Source organism: Xenopus tropicalis, chromosome 1 (assembly GCF_000004195.4).
Source record: "Xenopus tropicalis strain Nigerian chromosome 1, UCB_Xtro_10.0, whole genome shotgun sequence".
Lineage (NCBI taxonomy): Eukaryota > Metazoa > Chordata > Amphibia > Anura > Pipidae > Xenopus > Xenopus tropicalis.
Genome location: NC_030677.2, coordinates 45,702,713 through 45,721,263, shown reverse-complemented (window position 1 = coordinate 45,721,263; position 18,551 = coordinate 45,702,713). Strand labels below are relative to the sequence as shown.

At 37.5% G+C, this 18,551-nt stretch overlaps 1 protein-coding gene across 8 annotated transcripts in view; it reads left to right on the top strand.

Moving 5' to 3' along the window:
• The window catches only part of tenm3 (teneurin transmembrane protein 3), a 580,699-nt gene extending 565,168 nt beyond the window's left edge, over positions 1–15,531 (top strand). For all 8 annotated transcript variants that reach the window (XM_031895448.1, XM_031895444.1, XM_031895443.1 and 5 more), the window contains 5 exons: positions 2,037–2,272; positions 3,942–4,238; positions 5,930–7,541; positions 10,667–10,797; positions 13,950–15,531. In XM_031895448.1, the coding sequence (XP_031751308.1) occupies positions 2,037–2,272; positions 3,942–4,238; positions 5,930–7,541; positions 10,667–10,797; positions 13,950–14,705 (3,032 nt within the window). In that variant the 3' untranslated portion in view covers positions 14,706–15,531. The remainder of the gene's footprint in view (positions 1–2,036; positions 2,273–3,941; positions 4,239–5,929; positions 7,542–10,666; positions 10,798–13,949) is intronic.
• The last annotated feature ends 3,020 nt before the right edge of the window (positions 15,532–18,551 follow it).

Below are 18,551 nucleotides of genomic sequence, written 5' to 3'. Positions count from 1 at the left end.
AGAAAGCATACTTTGAAATGTGATTTTGGTGTTAATAACAATATAATTTGTTGACAATACTGTGCTGTTCATTGGGGTCCTTAGATAATCCTCCCTCCCCAGGTTAGACTGGCAAATTGGCAGGTTGTTCTGATTTGAAAAAAATTACTTCAATTTCCACGAAAATATGATTGCTCCCTGTGTATTCTGAGAATATATTTTTACTCCAGGGAGTGTATAGCGGAGATTTTGTAATACTGCTTGCATAAACACAAGAAAGGAACCTGTTTAAAGTTTTGACTGAGACTGCATTAACATTGTTAAAGGAGGTGCCAAGAGAAAGAAGCCGTGTATTATTGTGATGGTTCCTGCTGCAAAACCACTGGTGTAACTGTACTATTAAGAACTAAAGTGTGATGTTATTTTTGAAGGGGGGGGTGATTATTTCAACTCTGCTGCATTCCCTGCCTTTTTGTGGCCTTCCTGCTGGTTATGGTCTGGGTCAATTCTCTAAACTGCATTTATTTACTGCCACAAGTATGGGGATGTAATAGTCATTTCAGTGACTGGCTCTCTCTACCCATACTCCATCCCCTACTTTCTTATTTAAGCTAATTATCATGGTAGGCCTTTAAATCTGCATTCAGATTTTATTTTCATACCTAAACCTTATATGCCAGAGAATACAAAAGCCAACACAGCATGTCGGTGGGTTCTTTAATTTTGTGTTAAGAAAATGTGTGGGAACAGGTTCACTCAGACCCGGAGAAGCGTTCTTGCTGATTTCTAACTTTTACATAAAAGAAATATAATCTGTGTAACTAAAAATAAATCAAATGCTTTTAGGCCACTAGGCAAACAATACCTCAATTTTCAGTCACTTTGCATGTTATTAGAGCCATAAAACCATTAGCAGTGCTCCACCTCACTCTATGCCATAATGCTTCTTATTAGGCTTCTAATGTTCTTGTACCCAAGGGAGCCCAACTTGTTACTGCAGAACATATAGTTCACTTTCTTTGCTATGTTTCTTCTGATTGCCTTTTTCAGGCTTAATACTATTCAGGTTTTCTCTTACCAGTAACCAAATGATTTATTGTAACTGCCACCCCCATTGTTGTTGGCAAGTCTTTATGCCCATATTGCGAGTCACAGCACAACTTTGCTTTCCCAATAACTTCCAGAGACAATTTGCTTTATCTCTTTACTCCCAGCATGGGATCCTCCTTCCATATGCCTGTTCCAGGTCACAGGTTCTAAGCTCCATTTGTCACAGTTCCCCCAATAGGCCAATACTTGTATCTGTAGTCATACAAACTAGACTAATCGCAGCTATAAAGTAATTGCTTGTTAATTTATTACAGTGATGAAGCATTAAAATATTGGATTAAAAAAAAGAAATGCTAAAGTGCTAAATTATTTCTCTTGCTACTGTTGGGGTTCTTCCAATAAAACTATTTTAAATCTTTCTAGTAGTTATAAAAATATACCATTTTATTAGTGCGTTGAAAAATAGATGGTATTGTATAATACAAAAGACATGTGTATGTAGTTTATAAACTTTGGGCACATTTGCACCTGAGCAGTAACCCATGGCAACCTATCAGAAGTTTGCTTTCATTGTTCTACCTGCAGCTGCCTAAAAATCTAATCACAGATTCGTTGCTCTGGGTTACTGCCCAATGATTATAAATGGCCTTCTCATTACCAAACAGACCCAGAAGGAAATGATGAACTGTTTTGAATGCTAGCGTCAGGTTGCATGGTTAACACACAGGGATGCAATGGGTGTAGATCATTCTTCTCTAGCCTTGCCCTATGAAGGTGCAAAGTCTGTACAGATTCAATGTAGTGTGCTCTCATTAACCTGTAAATAAAGGGGCCCCTTGCACTAATGGTTACACAGCCCTCTTCCAGATAACGCTGTATCACTTGATGCCACCCAGCTGTGTCTCCCCTGTTTCTCTTTAGGGGGTGCCTGTAGGTTTTTAGTAAAAGCCTTCTCTGGAATTGTTGTGTTATGTCTAATAATTGTTTTGTTTTTGTCTTTTTTTTAGACCAACTGAAGAACAGCTACCAAGTTGGGTATGATGGGTCTGTAAGAATTATATATGGTAATGGAATGGACTCTCACTTCCAAACAGAGCCTCACATTTTAGCAGGTCCAGCCAACCCAACAGTGGCAAAAAGAAATATGACCCTTCCAGGAGACAATGGGCATAACCTGGTCGAATGGAGATTCCGAAAAGAGCAGGCTCAAGGAAAGGTCAATGTGTTTGGTCGGAAGCTCAGAGTAAGCACATATAATTATTACATATTAATACAGGACAATATCTCTGATTTACTATATTACAGTATATGGTACATCTGAATAAACCAATTACCAGTACTTAATGGACAACCAGTTTCATTCATGTATATTAATAAGTGCAACTGTGAGGTACTTAGCACGGAATTAGAATACCACTTCGGCATAATTAATTACATGCAAACTCTAAAATTAATAATTCACTATAGAAAAGATTTTTACATAATAATAACCAGAAGTCAGTAAGATTTTAGTTTGCATGTATTATGTTGCATTGAGCTGCTCTTCAACTTCTTATGTGTTTAACAGCCCTAGGTAGTAAATCATGTGCTCTCTGTCTCTGCTGTTTGCCCTGTCGTCTTTCATTATTCTCTGGTGACACCATGTTCTCCTGCATTGCTCTTTGTATCCTGGCACGAGAGAAATGGGGGCAGAGGTGGCATTAAGAGATGTGAAATATTAGAGTACCTTTTTTGCATAGTATATATATATATATACAGCTGCTCTGTGTAAAGCATTTTACATATTCACAAAAAATTACTCTTATGAGCAGATATATCAAAATGTGAGCTTAGAGCTTAATACATTAATACTCACCCAAATGTAAAATTCACCAATTGTTAAATACGCTTCTTAAAATCCCATAGGAATGAATAGAATGTGAGTGAGTTTTTATCTATTAAGCTCTAAACTCACATTTTGATAAATCTGCCCCTTAGTGTTTCAAACAATGAGACATAGAAGTCCATGTAAAGAAAATATAACAAACCTTTCAGACAATAAAAAGCTCATTATGCTACAGTATATCCCATTGCAACTAAACTATTAATTGTGGCTACTGCAGAGCCTTAATGTTTCCCCTTAGGGTGTGAGTTATTGGTATCCTTGCAAAGACCAATCATCTTGCTGCAAATCCCAAGATTATTCCTTGTAGAAAAGGACATTAATTGTGTAATACTGTTATTTTTATGCATTTAAGGTACAAATATATTTGTAATTCATTACATAGATTACTGGAATGAGTTAAAAATTCCACTGACCTTGGGAACTTTGCACAACAAACAGTAGCCATTATTTGTGTTGTGATTTCCAAAAAAAATAAATTGCCTATGTATCTAATTCTAATCCAGAAACATTTAAGTAATACGGCTGCATCAATAATCAGTGACAGAGGTATTTTTCATTCGGCAGCATTGTAGCTCATACGATGGTTTATCTCTGTCATCTGTCATTGTTGATGATAAAGTTAAATGCGCATAACAGTTTTAGTATATGGAAGCACTCGTGTTGCAAGACTTCGTGGGTGGCGACCGCCTTCCTACAAATACCTATACACAAAAGACCTGTGACCGTGAAACTTTTCTGTTAATGCTCATTAGTCTTTTTTTGAACAGATGACTACATTCAAAAGACCTCAATTTAAAAGAGGTTGTGCAAATGCCAGACTGACTCTGTGCTTAATGAAACCTTTTAAAACAGCAGTTAGTCTAATGCCTTACACTTATACCAGGTAGTTGCTAAATTAATTTACTAGCAGAGGCAATCAATCATTCTAAATGGTGTCTATACAAAAAAGCTGCTAGTTTGAGAAGTAATAACTGCTTAGTTCTTGGGCTCTTTGATTTATCGAACCATCTCGTTTGCTTTATAAAAGGTAAATGGCAGAAACCTCCTCTCGGTTGACTATGATCGAACCACGAGAACAGAAAAAATCTATGATGATCACAGAAAGTTCCTGCTGAGGATTGCTTATGATAGTTCTGGTCATCCAACACTGTGGCTTCCAAGCAGCAAACTCATGGCGGTCAATGTGACTTATTCGTCCACTGGTCAGATTGGCAGCATCCAACGGGGAACCACCAGTGAAAAAGTAGAGTATGATGCGCAGGGAAGAATCGTGTCACGGTTGTTTGCTGATGGTAAAACGTGGAGCTATACCTACCTAGAGAAGGTAAGTTCCATCCACCTCTAAAATGTGTCTAAAAAGTGGAGAATATCCGGCGGACAACATTCATTTACAGTTTTCCATCGAATATTTATCTAATTAGAGCTCATTTAATTATACACACATATACCAATCAGCAATTAGATTTGATCAGGCTAACTGTAACTAGAGATTGAAAAAAACAATCGGATTGGTTAATATGTAACCACAAATCAGCATGTGTGCTAATAACTTTTTCCTTGACTAGAACTCTTAATATAATCTACAAGGTTCTATATAATAATTCCATTTCAATATTATATATATGTGTTAGTGTAAAAGATTGATTTGTCTTCTCTGTAGGTAGGTAAATGCATGTGACACTTTTATTTCACACAGTACATGTGGGACTAAAGTATTGTAGCACTGTGTATTCTTCCTCATTATTGTGCTTTCATATATTAGAATGATCTAGGCTTCTGCTTGAAGGGGTGTTTTTGTTTTGCACAGCAGCAAAAATGCCTGGCTAAGTGAAAAATATGAAATTAAAGTATCCCCCTTTGCCATCCTAATAGTGTTTGACTTTAAGTAGACTTTTGCTAAGCCATTTAGGGAATACTACTATTGAAGTGACAACAAAATAAACAGGAAGCCAATTTTTCCACTCAGACAGCAATATAAAGGATTGCTTCTGTGCTACTGCCTTGCTTGGGTAGCCAGCTTATTCATTCACTATACAAACATTAACATACAGATTTTATGTCTTTGTGAGTTCAAAACTTGCAATCTGTCACAATTTAACATAATTCTACATGCTGAGCAATGGAACATGATTAAAAGCACAAACGATGCCAAGCATCACTACATAAAGTACTCTTGTACAAGGCAACATACTTGTCAAGTCCAAATGGAATTTTAATGCAGTCATACCAAGTCAGTTTGTACCTCTGTGATGATAAAGGTTTAACAACAGCAACAAAGAATCCTTTAACATATATGCTCAGTGGCTGTATGAGCAGAGGGGAAATAGTTATGGCGCTGTCTTCCATCTGAGTCCAAAGCGTTTTGTACTTAAAAAGAGCAGCTGCAACCCTGCGTTTGGTCAATGAAAGTCATAATACTCTGTTCCCAACTCATGGCTCTGGGCCTGTTTCTGTTGGGAGAGAATAAACAAAATGAATGTGTTTGAATGTTACTCATTATAATTGCCCAAAAAACTACTCTGCTAGAAAATAATGGTGCTGTCTCAGTCTGAGATCTTCATATCCCCTAATACAATCACACGAAGAAGACTAATTGCAGGTAACTTCGGTGCTCCTAATAACCATTATCAAAATATATGCTAGTTAGTTTCTAATTAAGTAGCTGTTGTGTTTCCTATATTCCCTTGAAATATTGCCATCCTAAACCACATCACTTCTGCCTCAGATATTACATATGTCTCACCCATAACCATTGACAATCTGCTTCTTGGCTGTTTGTGCCTGCCAAAATAATGTGACAGCCCAGCACATTATAAATCTCTTGCTTCTAATTGACCAATAAAGCATCTACTAAATTAAGCAGAGAACTCTAAACATATAAGTTCAGTGATGATTCAATTAAAAAAAAAAGAGTTATATTCTCGAATGAAAAGGATAATGATATTTTGCACAAAACTTGCTATGTTTTCTGTATGGTTATCCAATTCATCATAAAGATTATTATTTCTTTTCCAGACAATGGTCCTTCTGCTTCACAGTCAACGGCAGTACATCTTTGAATATGATCTACTCGACCGTCTTAGTGCCATAACTATGCCAAGTGTAGCTAGGCATACCATGCAAACTATACGTTCCATAGGCTATTACCGAAACATATACAATCCTCCAGAAGGCAATGCCTCGGTCATAATGGATTACAATGAAGAAGGACAACTCTTGCAGACCGCTTATTTGGGCACGGGCCGAAGAGTCCTGTTTAAATACAGGAGGCAAACGAAGGTCTCTGAAATACTGTACGATAGCACAAGGGTCAGTTTTACATATGATGAGACTGCAGGAGTTCTAAAAACAGTGAACCTTCAAAGCGATGGTTTTATTTGCACTATAAGATATCGTCAAATTGGGCCACTGATCGATCGGCAGATATTCCGTTTCAGTGAAGATGGCATGGTGAATGCCAGATTTGACTACAGCTATGACAACAGCTTCCGAGTTACCAGCATGCAGGGTGTAATCAATGAAACTCCTTTACCTATTGAATTGTATCAATTTGATGATATTTCTGGAAAAGTTGACCAGTTTGGCAAATTTGGGGTCATTTATTATGATATTAACCAGATCATTTCTACAGCTGTCATGACCTATACAAAACACTTTGATCCCCATGGCAGAATCAAGGAAATTCAGTATGAAATACTGAGGTCACTAATGTATTGGATTACTGTGCAATATGACAGTATGGGAAGAGTGACAAAAAGGGAAATAAAAATTGGGCCTTTTGCCAATACTACTAAATATGCTTATGAATATGATGTAGATGGTCAACTCCAAACTGTGTATTTAAATGAGAAGATTATGTGGAGATATAATTATGATTTGAATGGAAACCTCCATTTGTTGAACCCCAGCAACAGTGCAAGGTTAATACCATTACGCTATGACTTGAGAGACCGAATAACAAGGCTAGGCGATGTACAGTATCGGCTAGATGAAGATGGATTCCTTCGTCAGAGAGGCACAGAGATTTTTGAATACAGCTCCAAAGGCCTTCTCACCAGGGTTTATAGTAAAGCTGGTGGATGGACTGTAATATACCGTTATGATGGTCTTGGTCGGCGAATATCTAGCAAAACTAGCCTTGGCAAGCATCTGCAGTTCTTCTATGCCGATCTTAACTATCCCTCAAGAATAACTCATGTCTATAACCATTCCAGCTCTGAAATTACTTGTTTGTATTATGACCTTCAAGGACACCTCTTTGCCATGGAGGTAAGCAGCGGAGAAGAATTCTACATTGCATCTGACAACACCGGTACACCTCTTGCTGTTTTCAGTAGCAACGGCCTCATGCTCAAGCAAATCCAGTACACTGCATACGGAGAGATTTATTTTGACTCAAACCCTGATTTCCAGCTGGTGATCGGATTCCATGGTGGTCTCTATGATCCACTCACCAAGCTAATTCACTTTGGACAAAGAGACTATGACATATTAGCTGGGCGCTGGACTACTCCTGATATTGAAATTTGGAAAAATATTGGCAAGGACCCAGCTCCTTTCAATCTGTACATGTTCAAGAACAACAACCCGGTCAGCAAAATTCATGATGTAAAGGATTACATCACAGGTAACACATACACTATTGTTCTCCTTAGTAACACATTTACACAAGGGCTGAAGTGAGAAAAATCATGTAAAAGCATCAGTTTGCTCTGTGGGACTGCATAATTTGAGACAGGTAGGGGGTAGGTCAGCGGAACAAGCCTCTGGAATTAGTAGCATTACCTTGAAGACTCAGCCAAGGGCTTTCACAGAAGAGTGCTGAAAGTGATAGTGCCATACCCTTGCAGGCATACATAAATAAGCATTCTTGCCTGCTTCCAAATCTGACTAATGATTTTTGCCCTCTTTTTATCACATTTTTAGCTTCCTTGGAAGGCTGGATTAGGTTTGTTGTGAAGTTATTACATTTGCAACTAAAGCTTTAATTTGTTAGAAATGCAGTAACGATTTGATAATAAAACAACTCCTGTTGGGTGCTAATCATGGCAACGAAAAGCCAATTTATAATGCTGAATTAGGCACCAGCAGTTTTATTTGGGCTCTTTCTTTTGTAGTTGATTTGCACATTTTTGTGAAGTAAATTTGTAGTCCAATTTAGAAAAATGACTTAATGGCTGAACAGTTTTATAAAGACTGCTGACTAATATATCTGTATCTGTTATTTGGCAATTAAAGGGACCATATAAAGTTATATCCAACTTTAGCCTTATAAATGGAACTTATGCTGGAAATGTTTTCTGTCTATGAGTTAGTTTGAGCTCAGTATGCACAGAGAAAAAAGGTACTGATGCTGTTTAAAGGTAAACTATTCCCCCAGAATAATGAAGGTCTCTATAAAAATATAGCATAAAGCAGCTCATATGTAAAACCCTGCTTCATCTAAAGAAAACATTTTAATAAAAATATACTTTTTTATTAGTATATGCCATTGGGTAATCCTAAATAGAAAATTGCCTTTTTAAGTACTAATGGCCATGTAATCATAATGCACGGTACACACAAACAAGGGCACACATACAGGCAGTGTCGGACAGGCCCACCAGGATACCAGGAAAACTCCCAGTGGGCTGAGGTGTCAGTAGGCCCTTCTGCTCATCCAGCCATATTGCTTGTATGCCTTTACCATGGTCATTCCTCATTTCTATATGAGAACAAAGAAAATAAATAGACGGAAGAATAAATAATAATCTGTATGTGGAAGTGATTAAGAGAATAAATAATGTGAGTGAAGAGAGACGGAAGTTTTGAGACTGGGCCTACGGTCTGAGGATTTCTGGTGGGCCCCTGGCACCCCAGTCCGACACTGCATACAGGTTAGATCATATGAGCCAATTAATGGACAAAGTTCTATCATTTACTCCCACACTTCTTCCTGTTACAGTCAGAGCTTCATTACCTCCAGTCAGGTGATCTCTATGGGAGCACACAGCCCATCACATATATATACTGATATACATTCCAGTTTGGTAAGATTCTATAATAGGCCAATTAATATGATATCAACTATCTGTTGGTTAGGTATTCATTCTGGGAGTATGTATAGTTATTCTTTAATAAAACATAGCAAGAATGTATTTTTTTAATCAAAACAATTGACATGTAGCCCTATTACTGGGTTAGGGTTGAATATAGGTCTCTAATATACCTCTTTTTAGGATTTAAGAGAACTTTGGCACTCAAACGTAGTTTGCTAAGAAAGAAATGAAATACACTTTTCACTAGACTTAAATTGATTTGTAGGCACCAAGGAAAATAATTAAATTATAAAGGTATATAAATATGTACTTTAGAAGTTCCTGCACTCACAGAGCTAAGGACGCTGTCTAATAACCGCTGAAATGAGATGCGCTGCTCTTGACAAAAGTGAAGGGAAAACTAGAAGTCTCACATTATTTTGACAAGCAATTCATCACAGATTATTTAACCACTGAGGATGGGAAAGCCAGTGATGCTCCTGAAACCACCTGAGCCCGTGTATGTCCCCTTTGCTGAAAGAAATGTCAATTTATTCTCTCCTTTGACAAGTCCAAAAGTAGATTGTGTTGTCATAGAAATAAGATGAGGTTATGTGTTATTCTAATGCAGCCTACATATAATGTGACATGTGTGCTATCACAGACAATAGCTAATTAGCAAGTCCAGAATACTTTTGTTTTTTTCCATAACGCTGAAAAACAAACCTTTTGTGCTTGTTCAGAGTGACAGCCGATGACAGCTTTATAGACTCTGTGCTGAATATCTAAATGTGGCTTTTTATTTACCAGACTGGGTTTTTGATTTATGATTTAATTAAAACATTATATGTAATTGCATGTATTTATGCATAATATAAACAGATGATAGATAGATAGATACATGTAGATGCAGATATATAAATATATAGACATAGGTGTATAGAAATAATGCAAAATAATTCATGTAAAGTACTTCCAATTATGTTTATGAATGTTGACTTTTACTCTTATTTCCCCAATGGAAGGGGTTTTAGCTCAACCTGCTGCTTGAATATCTTGATCTGGAGATAAACATTAACTTAAAGTGGCAATACACGTAGCAATTCTGATCTTTCATGTGACCATTTGTCGCACGAAAGATCGTTCTCACCCTCCACTGACGTTCAGGGCTCAAACGTCCGATATGGAGGTAGAAACAATAGAAATTCTACCTCCTTCTGCCGATTCAGCCCTGAATGTAGATTTTGCTTTGACGCCTTCAATGGTCCTTGATCAAAATCTTTTAACCTGGCTGATCGACAAGTCGACCGATATCCGCAGCCTTCTGCGATATCGGTCGCCTCTTCGAGGTTTCGTATGATAATATCGGTGTGTGTATGGCTGGCTTAACACTCAAAGTAAAAGTAAATGTACATGCTGTACATGCTGTATTAGATAACAGGCACAACTATGTTTTACAACGTGTGGCATAATATTTGTGGTAAGGCAGTTAACAATTTGAAAGTGTTGTTTGTAAGCATGGAGGAAAAATATTGGCTAATACATTAAGATTAATAAAAAGAAACCCATTTGGTGAGGAATTTAAGAAAATGGCCAAGCAGGAATATTGTTAGAGTTGCTGATGTGCTAGAAGGAAACTGCACAGGGCTGCTCTACTATGTATGTGTGTACAGTATATAATATTCTATGCATATGTCTATATAAATTGTATTTTGTTTGTTTTTTTTTAATGTAGATGTCAACAGCTGGTTGGTTACATTTGGTTTTCATCTGCACAATGCCATTCCTGGTTACCGTGTCCCCAAATTTGATTTAACAGAGCCATCTTATGAACTTCTTAAGAGCCAGCAGTGGGATGATGTGCCGGTATGTTGAGCTATCTGATTTTTTCTTCCCCCCTCGTGTGTGTCTCCTTGTTTTTTAAAACATATCTTTAAGTGTCAATGGATATTTTAATAAAAGTCCACTTGCAACATGCCACATGACTGTAAATGCTATAGATTTTTAGCAAAATCCTAGCCTTCTGGGGAAGCAGCATAAGGATCAAACAGTGGAAGGAAAGCCAGCACGCTAGCCAGAAACAATGCATTTACTTTACACTGGAAAAAACACTAGCATTTACAGCATTGTGGTTTGGCAGAAAGGCCGCCCACAATATGTACTACATGGTGGTCGTTTTTTTGTGTTCTTTGTAGGGGAGATAGTGTCCCCTTAGGCATCTAGTTAATTGAGTTTAGCACAACCCTGTTCTTTCAGAAATATTTAATTTACTAATAAAGGCAGTTTGTACATTTGTAATACACCGGAAATTGCCTTCTCTTCGTACATAATCAAATTTAGCACATTGTGTTATACAGAAAATGGCTCCTGTTTATAAGTAGTGTGAATCTTCTCTTAAAGCATCATCCCTAGAGCTTCCATGTGGCTAGTGTTTGAATAATTCTGTATTCCACCCAGCCAGTAAAAATTCTTCTTGATGCCAATGTTATTAATAGGGAAAAAAGATAAAAAATATAGGAAGGTATTGTTTTCCAGAAGAGGTAGTTTTACTGCACTGATTGAGAAGAATCCATATGTTCATTTTACATCATTTCTCACAAGGCTAAACTGGATGTAGATTCAGCATGAAAATCATCCCCAAATACCAGAAGATATGACATGAAATTGCATTCTGCATCTGTAAAACTGCAATTGTTTCCTTTTGTTTTGGATGTTGAAAATAGTGGCAAGCGTCCAGTGTGTAATTGAAAGCCAGTCAAGCCTACCAATAAGCGCTCAGAGTGCCTATTAAAAGGATTTATTTTTCTCTGATCACTCATTTAAACAAAAAACAAAAAAAATATATAAAGGAAAAATGCCTATGGTGGGAGGGACGATCAGAGACAGTTACATTCACCGGTTTATTCCTTCTCTACGGCTCGGTGCTTTACCAGTTATAGAAGAATGGATGCTTTTCCCAAATGCATTGGGCCTTTACTGCAGCCAAATGAGTCAAAGCACCAAAAAGGAAAAAAAAGTGTTATTTGCAGATTCAGTCAGAAACTTTATTCTTATGCACAAAAGAAAACAAACTAATAGATGACAAACATGTATTGAACCGAGGTGTTGCTGCCCTGGATGAGTTGAGAAACTCGCCCGCAAGTTACCAGGGGTGGCAGTCTACCCTATACAGATTGGGGCACTACCAAAGTATATTAGTTTCCTTTTAAAAAGACACAGAATGACTGTATATTACTACAGGCCCTAGGATAACTAGTTCTAAACCTTTATTTTAGTTTACATGTTCCTATAGTTTATTCTATTTTTCTGTGAAGCTGCATATGGAATCTATTACCCTGAACACTACTGAGAAATACATACTTCTCTAAACATTGCTTGCTGTTTGGCACACAGGCCTTACCCATGCTGAAGAGCTGGTCCTGTTATTAAAATCAAAGCTTCTGGAGAAATCTGAAGAGGTCTGCAGGCAATTAGATAGTAATTTCAGTTCCACTTTGATCTATTGTTTGCATGGCGTATGGTGCTCATATTACAGATGTTAGCAGTATCATGATAATCAGGGGGACATTTGTGGCTATAAGAGGCACATTATGCAAATATTACACTTTTCTGGGGTGTATAAAGCAATACATTATGTGCTGGTAAAATTGTGTTTTTAGAAACATTAACTCAATTATTCAACATATTTACAGACAGGCATGTGTGTTTCTCTAGATTGACTAAATGACAGAACAGGTTAACAGAAGTACCCGGAGAAGTTGAAATCACACTCTTTTTAATTATTTTTTTTATTGAATATCAATGTTATGTTTAATTGCAGAAATCTAGATGACATCCATTCTAATTGGGAAACAGATACATGGATTATCTGTTTACAACTGGGTATATTCTTTGTTGAGATTTCCATTAGCTCAAGGCTATCAGAACCCAGCAGGGAGACATAGCTATCCATCAGGCATAAGGAAAATAGCATGCAGTCTGTGTCCCAGAATTTATATACTAGCTAGGACAGAGCTAAACATGGTCTGGACATAATGGGGCATAACTGGACATATTGCTGCATTTGTAAAATATTGGGCTGGCGTATAACATTTAGCTCTAGAATCACCAGTTTACTGCCATAGGAATTAAGTGGCTAATTGGGAATTTTGCAGGTTATTTAGCTGTTTGATTTGTGTAGGACAAATCGGTCAACGTATTCTATCAATAGAAAAAGGTGTTCATCTTGATCAAATATTTGATCCCTGGGACCAAATCAACTGGTCTGAAATGTAGGATCCCATTGTAGGGATTCATTATGGATCCGTGCAGTAATAGGTTTAATTGTAACAATCAGTACTAAATCTGCCCCTTTATCTCTATGGTTGGGATGTTTTACACATTTATAAGCCGGATTTGTTATAATCATCAGTGCAGATTTCCAAATCAAAATTGGGTTGCACAAGAGCAGTTTTAAATCATGCAGACAAGAATGGCTAAGCATTGGGGCCCAGGGGGCTCTATAATGTTTTCATTTCCATAAGAAAGTCCAAAAATAGTATGCACAATGGGCAATTGTACTGGTATCACCAGAAACACTTACTTGTGTATTCTGCTCAAAGCATATCAGTGTACATGCTAGATGTCTGTGGAGAGAAGTTGGGTCCCCATTCCACAGTAATTCCACACCAGCCAGAGAAGGAAAACGATTGCAAGCAGGTCTGCTCCAATCAGGTCTTTCAACTGAGCCTACTTATAGTAATGACTATTCCCCTCCCCTACAACTCCATCTCAATCTTGCTTCTAACTCAAGAAGTATGTTATTAGAAGGATATTACTAATAATACAAACAACAGGTATCCTATACTAATCATCTGGTTGGTGGATGTGGGTTATTATATCTGGTGCACATTCCCATGCATTAGAACTTTAAGACTTACCAACTTTATATTGAAACATACATCCACACAGTATATTATAGCCAATATATTTTTATGTATCTGCTTAACTAATTTTATTTTGTTTTTTTTTTTTTGCAGCCAATTTCTGGAGTTCAGCAACAAGTGGCCAGACAAACAAAAGCATTCTTATCCTTGGGGAAAATGCCAGAGATTCAGATAAGCCGACGCAAATCCAACACAGAGAAATCCTGGCTTTGGTTTGCCACAGTAAAATCACTGATCGGAAAAGGGGTCATGCTAGCTGTCAGTCAAGGCAAAGTGATTACCAATGCACTTAATATTGCCAATGAAGACTGTATTAAAGTAGCAGCCGTTCTCAACAATGCCTTCTACCTGGAGAATTTACATTTTACCATAGAAGGAAGGGACACACACTATTTCATCAAAACCACAACACCAGAGAGTGATCTTGGAACCTTAAGGCTGACCAGTGGACGCAAAGCCTTGGAAAATGGCATCAATGTTACAGTGTCCCAGTCAACTACAGTAGTGAATGGAAGAACTCGCAGGTTTGCCGATGTCGAAATGCAGTACGGTGCTTTGGCTCTTCATGTACGTTATGGAATGACTCTTGATGAAGAGAAGGCTCGTATTCTGGAGCAAGCTAGGCAAAGAGCGCTCTCCTACTCCTGGGCCAGAGAACAACAGAGAGTAAGGGATGGGGAAGAAGGTGCCAGGTTGTGGACTGAAGGGGAGAAAAGACAGCTGCTTAGTGCAGGAAAAGTCCAAGGATATGATGGGTACTATGTACTCTCAGTGGAGCAATACCCTGAGTTAGCGGACAGCTCAAACAATATACAATTTCTCCGACAAAGTGAGATAGGAAAAAGGTAACACAACGGCCTTGTGAAGGCTGCCAAAGAGACAAAATACACGTGCTTCCGCTCAACGGGAGATAGAAACTGTTCCGCTGCATTGCTATTTGAGCCTGTGTTTGCTCAGATATCCTTTCTGTAGCACAATCTCTGTTGGACTCTGTAGAGAAAGAGCCTTCCTGAGGAATAGAAACGCTGTCGGCAAACCCCGCCCCCCAATGTGTTTTTACAAATGACCTTAAAGGTGATCTGCTTTAAAAAAATGTTTACATATGCATATCACTGCACTCGGACTGGAGAGGAAAGCCTATAGATTTTGCAGTAGGCTCTTATAAATGTTAATCCAGGCACTGTATTTAAAATGACCTGTACAGTGTTTCTGAATATTATTGAAATGTTGACCTTTGCTTAAAAAGAAAAAAAAAAGGAGTAGTTTCTCGATTTCTCTCTCTCTTTCTCTCTGCATAGGATGTGGTATATATCATTGTTACTTTTAAAACGTGGATCAGAATTACTGTTTATAGACAACTCAACTGCTTTTACTGTGCTGCTTTATAAAAGGACATTGGCACAAGTGACTAACGCTACCATGTGACTTTAATAACAGATTTTACAATGCTAACATGGTTTGCCTTGAGAAAAATCTATTGCAAGTAGAATTCTCTTCAAGTTTCAGCAAAGGAATCAGCTTTTTTTTGTAAATTATGTGAAACAAGTTGTTTATGGATTTTTATAGGAATTACAATTTACTGTACATCAAATATTAGTCTCAGAGGAGTTAATTTATGTAAAAGTGTTTCAGAAAGTTTATATATAAAATAAAATCATAAAAAAAATGAATGTAAGAGCCTTTCTATTTGTTTTGTAGGGATGGAAATCCAGATGAAAGCTAGTGTTACAGTATTTCTCCTGCTGCAGCTGAACTGCAAATCCCATCATGCATTGCCATTTGTTAACTGGCTCTCAGCCATAGCTCGCTGCTAAGTTTATGGAAAGATTCTTTTGGCTGCAATGCTTTTCCTATGTCTTTTTTTATTTTGCTGGGTAGAGCTTTTAGAAGAAATACTTTTGGAAACAAATTCCCTGTAGAACAAGCAGTGATACCTGTAATGTGAGCAGTTAGAGGTAAAGGTAGTGCATACTATATCACAACGACGCCTACTGTATTGCTGTAGCATTTAGAGAATCCACTTTTCCAGTGAAATAGTCTGTTCGTGTCTGGGTTGCTTTGGAACGACGGAATAATCTGAAACACAGAAAGATAGTTTGCACCACTTAAAATAATGTATGAATTGTTCTCAGACTCGCTCATTAGACTCTGCTCTTTGGGACTAGTATGTAGAACAGCTTCATGGTTCTTGTACAGCTCTAGTTACTTGTCTGTGCTTTACCTTTTACTTAGGGTATATCAAGTTAGCCTTCCCCTTGGCCACACGTGGAGTTTATCTGTGCATATTAAGGCATAAAGAATTGGGTCAACGCTGGCCATACACTGGCCAATCATCCCATATGCCAATAATCTTGATATTAGTGTGAACTGGCCACGCAAATAGACAAACTTTTTTAAACTGACAGTGCTGTGCCCCATTTGGCTAAATTACAGGTAGAACTGCCAGGAACCTTGACCGCTACAGTCCCTTACTCACCCTTATCCGGTGAGTTTTTCCTTTTAGTCGGTCGTCTTAGTTGATCACACATGGCCGTGTTGAATGTATTCCATGCAAACACAGATGAATGTATAATATGGTCAAAAATGCAAGGGATTATGGGAGGAGTCTGTACTGTCGAAGGGTGACTTTAGTCTCACAACGGGATCCATTATGTAGTCATTGCACTCTTGGGGGGGGAGGGAGGGTTAGCAGAAGAGGGTTCAGTATGTCACATAATATGTAGGGTCAGTGCAATAGACTGTTGCAAACGACTTCAGTGTGGCTAAGCTGCAATGGGGGTTTTTCAACATTATCCAGGTAAGGGATCCATTATCTGGAAACTCTTTAACCAGGAAGCTCCAAATTATGGGAAGGCCATCTCCCATAGAGTACATTATAATCAAATAATTCTAAATTTTCTCTTTAACAATAAAACAGAATCTTGTACTTGATCCCAACTAAGATGTAATTAATCTTTATTGGAGTTGAAACAATCATATTGGGTTAAACTAATGTTTAAATTATTTTTTAGTAGTTTAAGGTTTGGTGATCCAAATTACAGAAAGATCCATTACAAACATTCTGGATTATAAATCCTATACCTTTATATTACAGTGTCAGATTTCTTTTTATCATGGGTTGATGTTGAGAAATTATGAGCAATAGCACTTGCACTGACTGTTGTGATTTTGTCTGTAGGGACCATTATATTGATTTTTCAAGTATTAACCAAACATAGCATGATATTTTCTAGTTTAGTCTGGCTTTGAATAAAATATCCCATTTATACAGAGAGGTTATTATTCACCTAGCATGTGCAGTCTCTAGAGACAACAGTAGAACAGCAAGCTAACCCCCCTATTATGCTTAAATACAAGTGTGTTGGGGGGTGGGGGGATATGGTCTTTTGGATCCATAAGCTATACCTTCACAGACTAGTCTATAATATTATAAATAAAATAAATGGAAGCTTACTTTTTTTACTTGAGGCTGCCCTTGGCTATAGAGCTTTACAATTAAAAATGGAATAACTGTGAATTTGCCTTGAGTTTATAAGCAACTTACTGTAATAAAGACAATGACTTTTTGGCTGCATACATGGATGGTAAGTTGCACAGATCTGGTTGATTCTATTTTCATTTACAGGATGGTCTCTGTATTTCCACAGCTCCAGAAAGAAATCAATGACTCCTTTCTGTTCTGATCATTCACATCTTATTTGAACTGTATCAGAATAGTTATTTGGCCAAGTGTTCCTAGAGAAGTTAAGCCATATAGTAAAAAGAAACAACCAAATTGGTTGACCAATCTATGTGAAAGATCAGCTAGCTCTAACAGTGAGTTGAGCATTAGTGACTGTCGGTGCTCTTGTCTATGGCCGATTTGATCAGTGGGACTCAGGAAAAGACTGGGAGGAGCACAAAGTTACAGGGTGCAACTACAGTAGTTCAGATCTTCCTATCATTGGGTTTCTGTATCTCTGCATCTCATATTGTAGAGGAACTTATTTGCCTTGAAATACACATTCCCCAACATTCTGCAGCCAGAAGGCACTTATCAAGCATGTACTGAGGGTAGTACAGCCTGAAACATTAACACTATTGGGGGGTGGAAGAATAATTTAATTTTGAAAGGGACACTAAAGGGCACCCATGTTTTAATTTATTCCTATGGGATATTTAGAAGTTTATTTATAAAATGGTGAACTCTAACCCTTTTGCTTCTAAAAATCCCATAGGAATGAATAGAACGTGGGTGAGTTTTTATGTATTAAGCTCTAAACTCACATTTTGATAAATCTGCCCCTAAGAATTACATTTTTATATAAAGTAGACATGTTCTGAGACAATTTGCAATTCTGTGTTGCTTTATAAAGGATTTGACAAGAAATGCTACAGTTTATGTACCAACCCAAGGCATAAGAAGCCCCCATAAGCATCTCATCTTCTTCCTGATTCACAGCAGAACATGTCCTGGGTTGCTGCCATGACCTAATCTCAGGTATCAATTATATATTCAATATAAAATAGGCAATATAATGCTGATTAGTAATTAATTCAGATTCACATTACATGGCAGCATAGGCAATAGATCATTCTACATTACAATTATTGATTAATAATCAGCCCCGTTGCATCAGCTTTTATTACAGATGTAATGCTTTCTTCTAATGTCCTGATTATCTTGTATGACCCCTAGCTAAGCTTCTCAGCAGA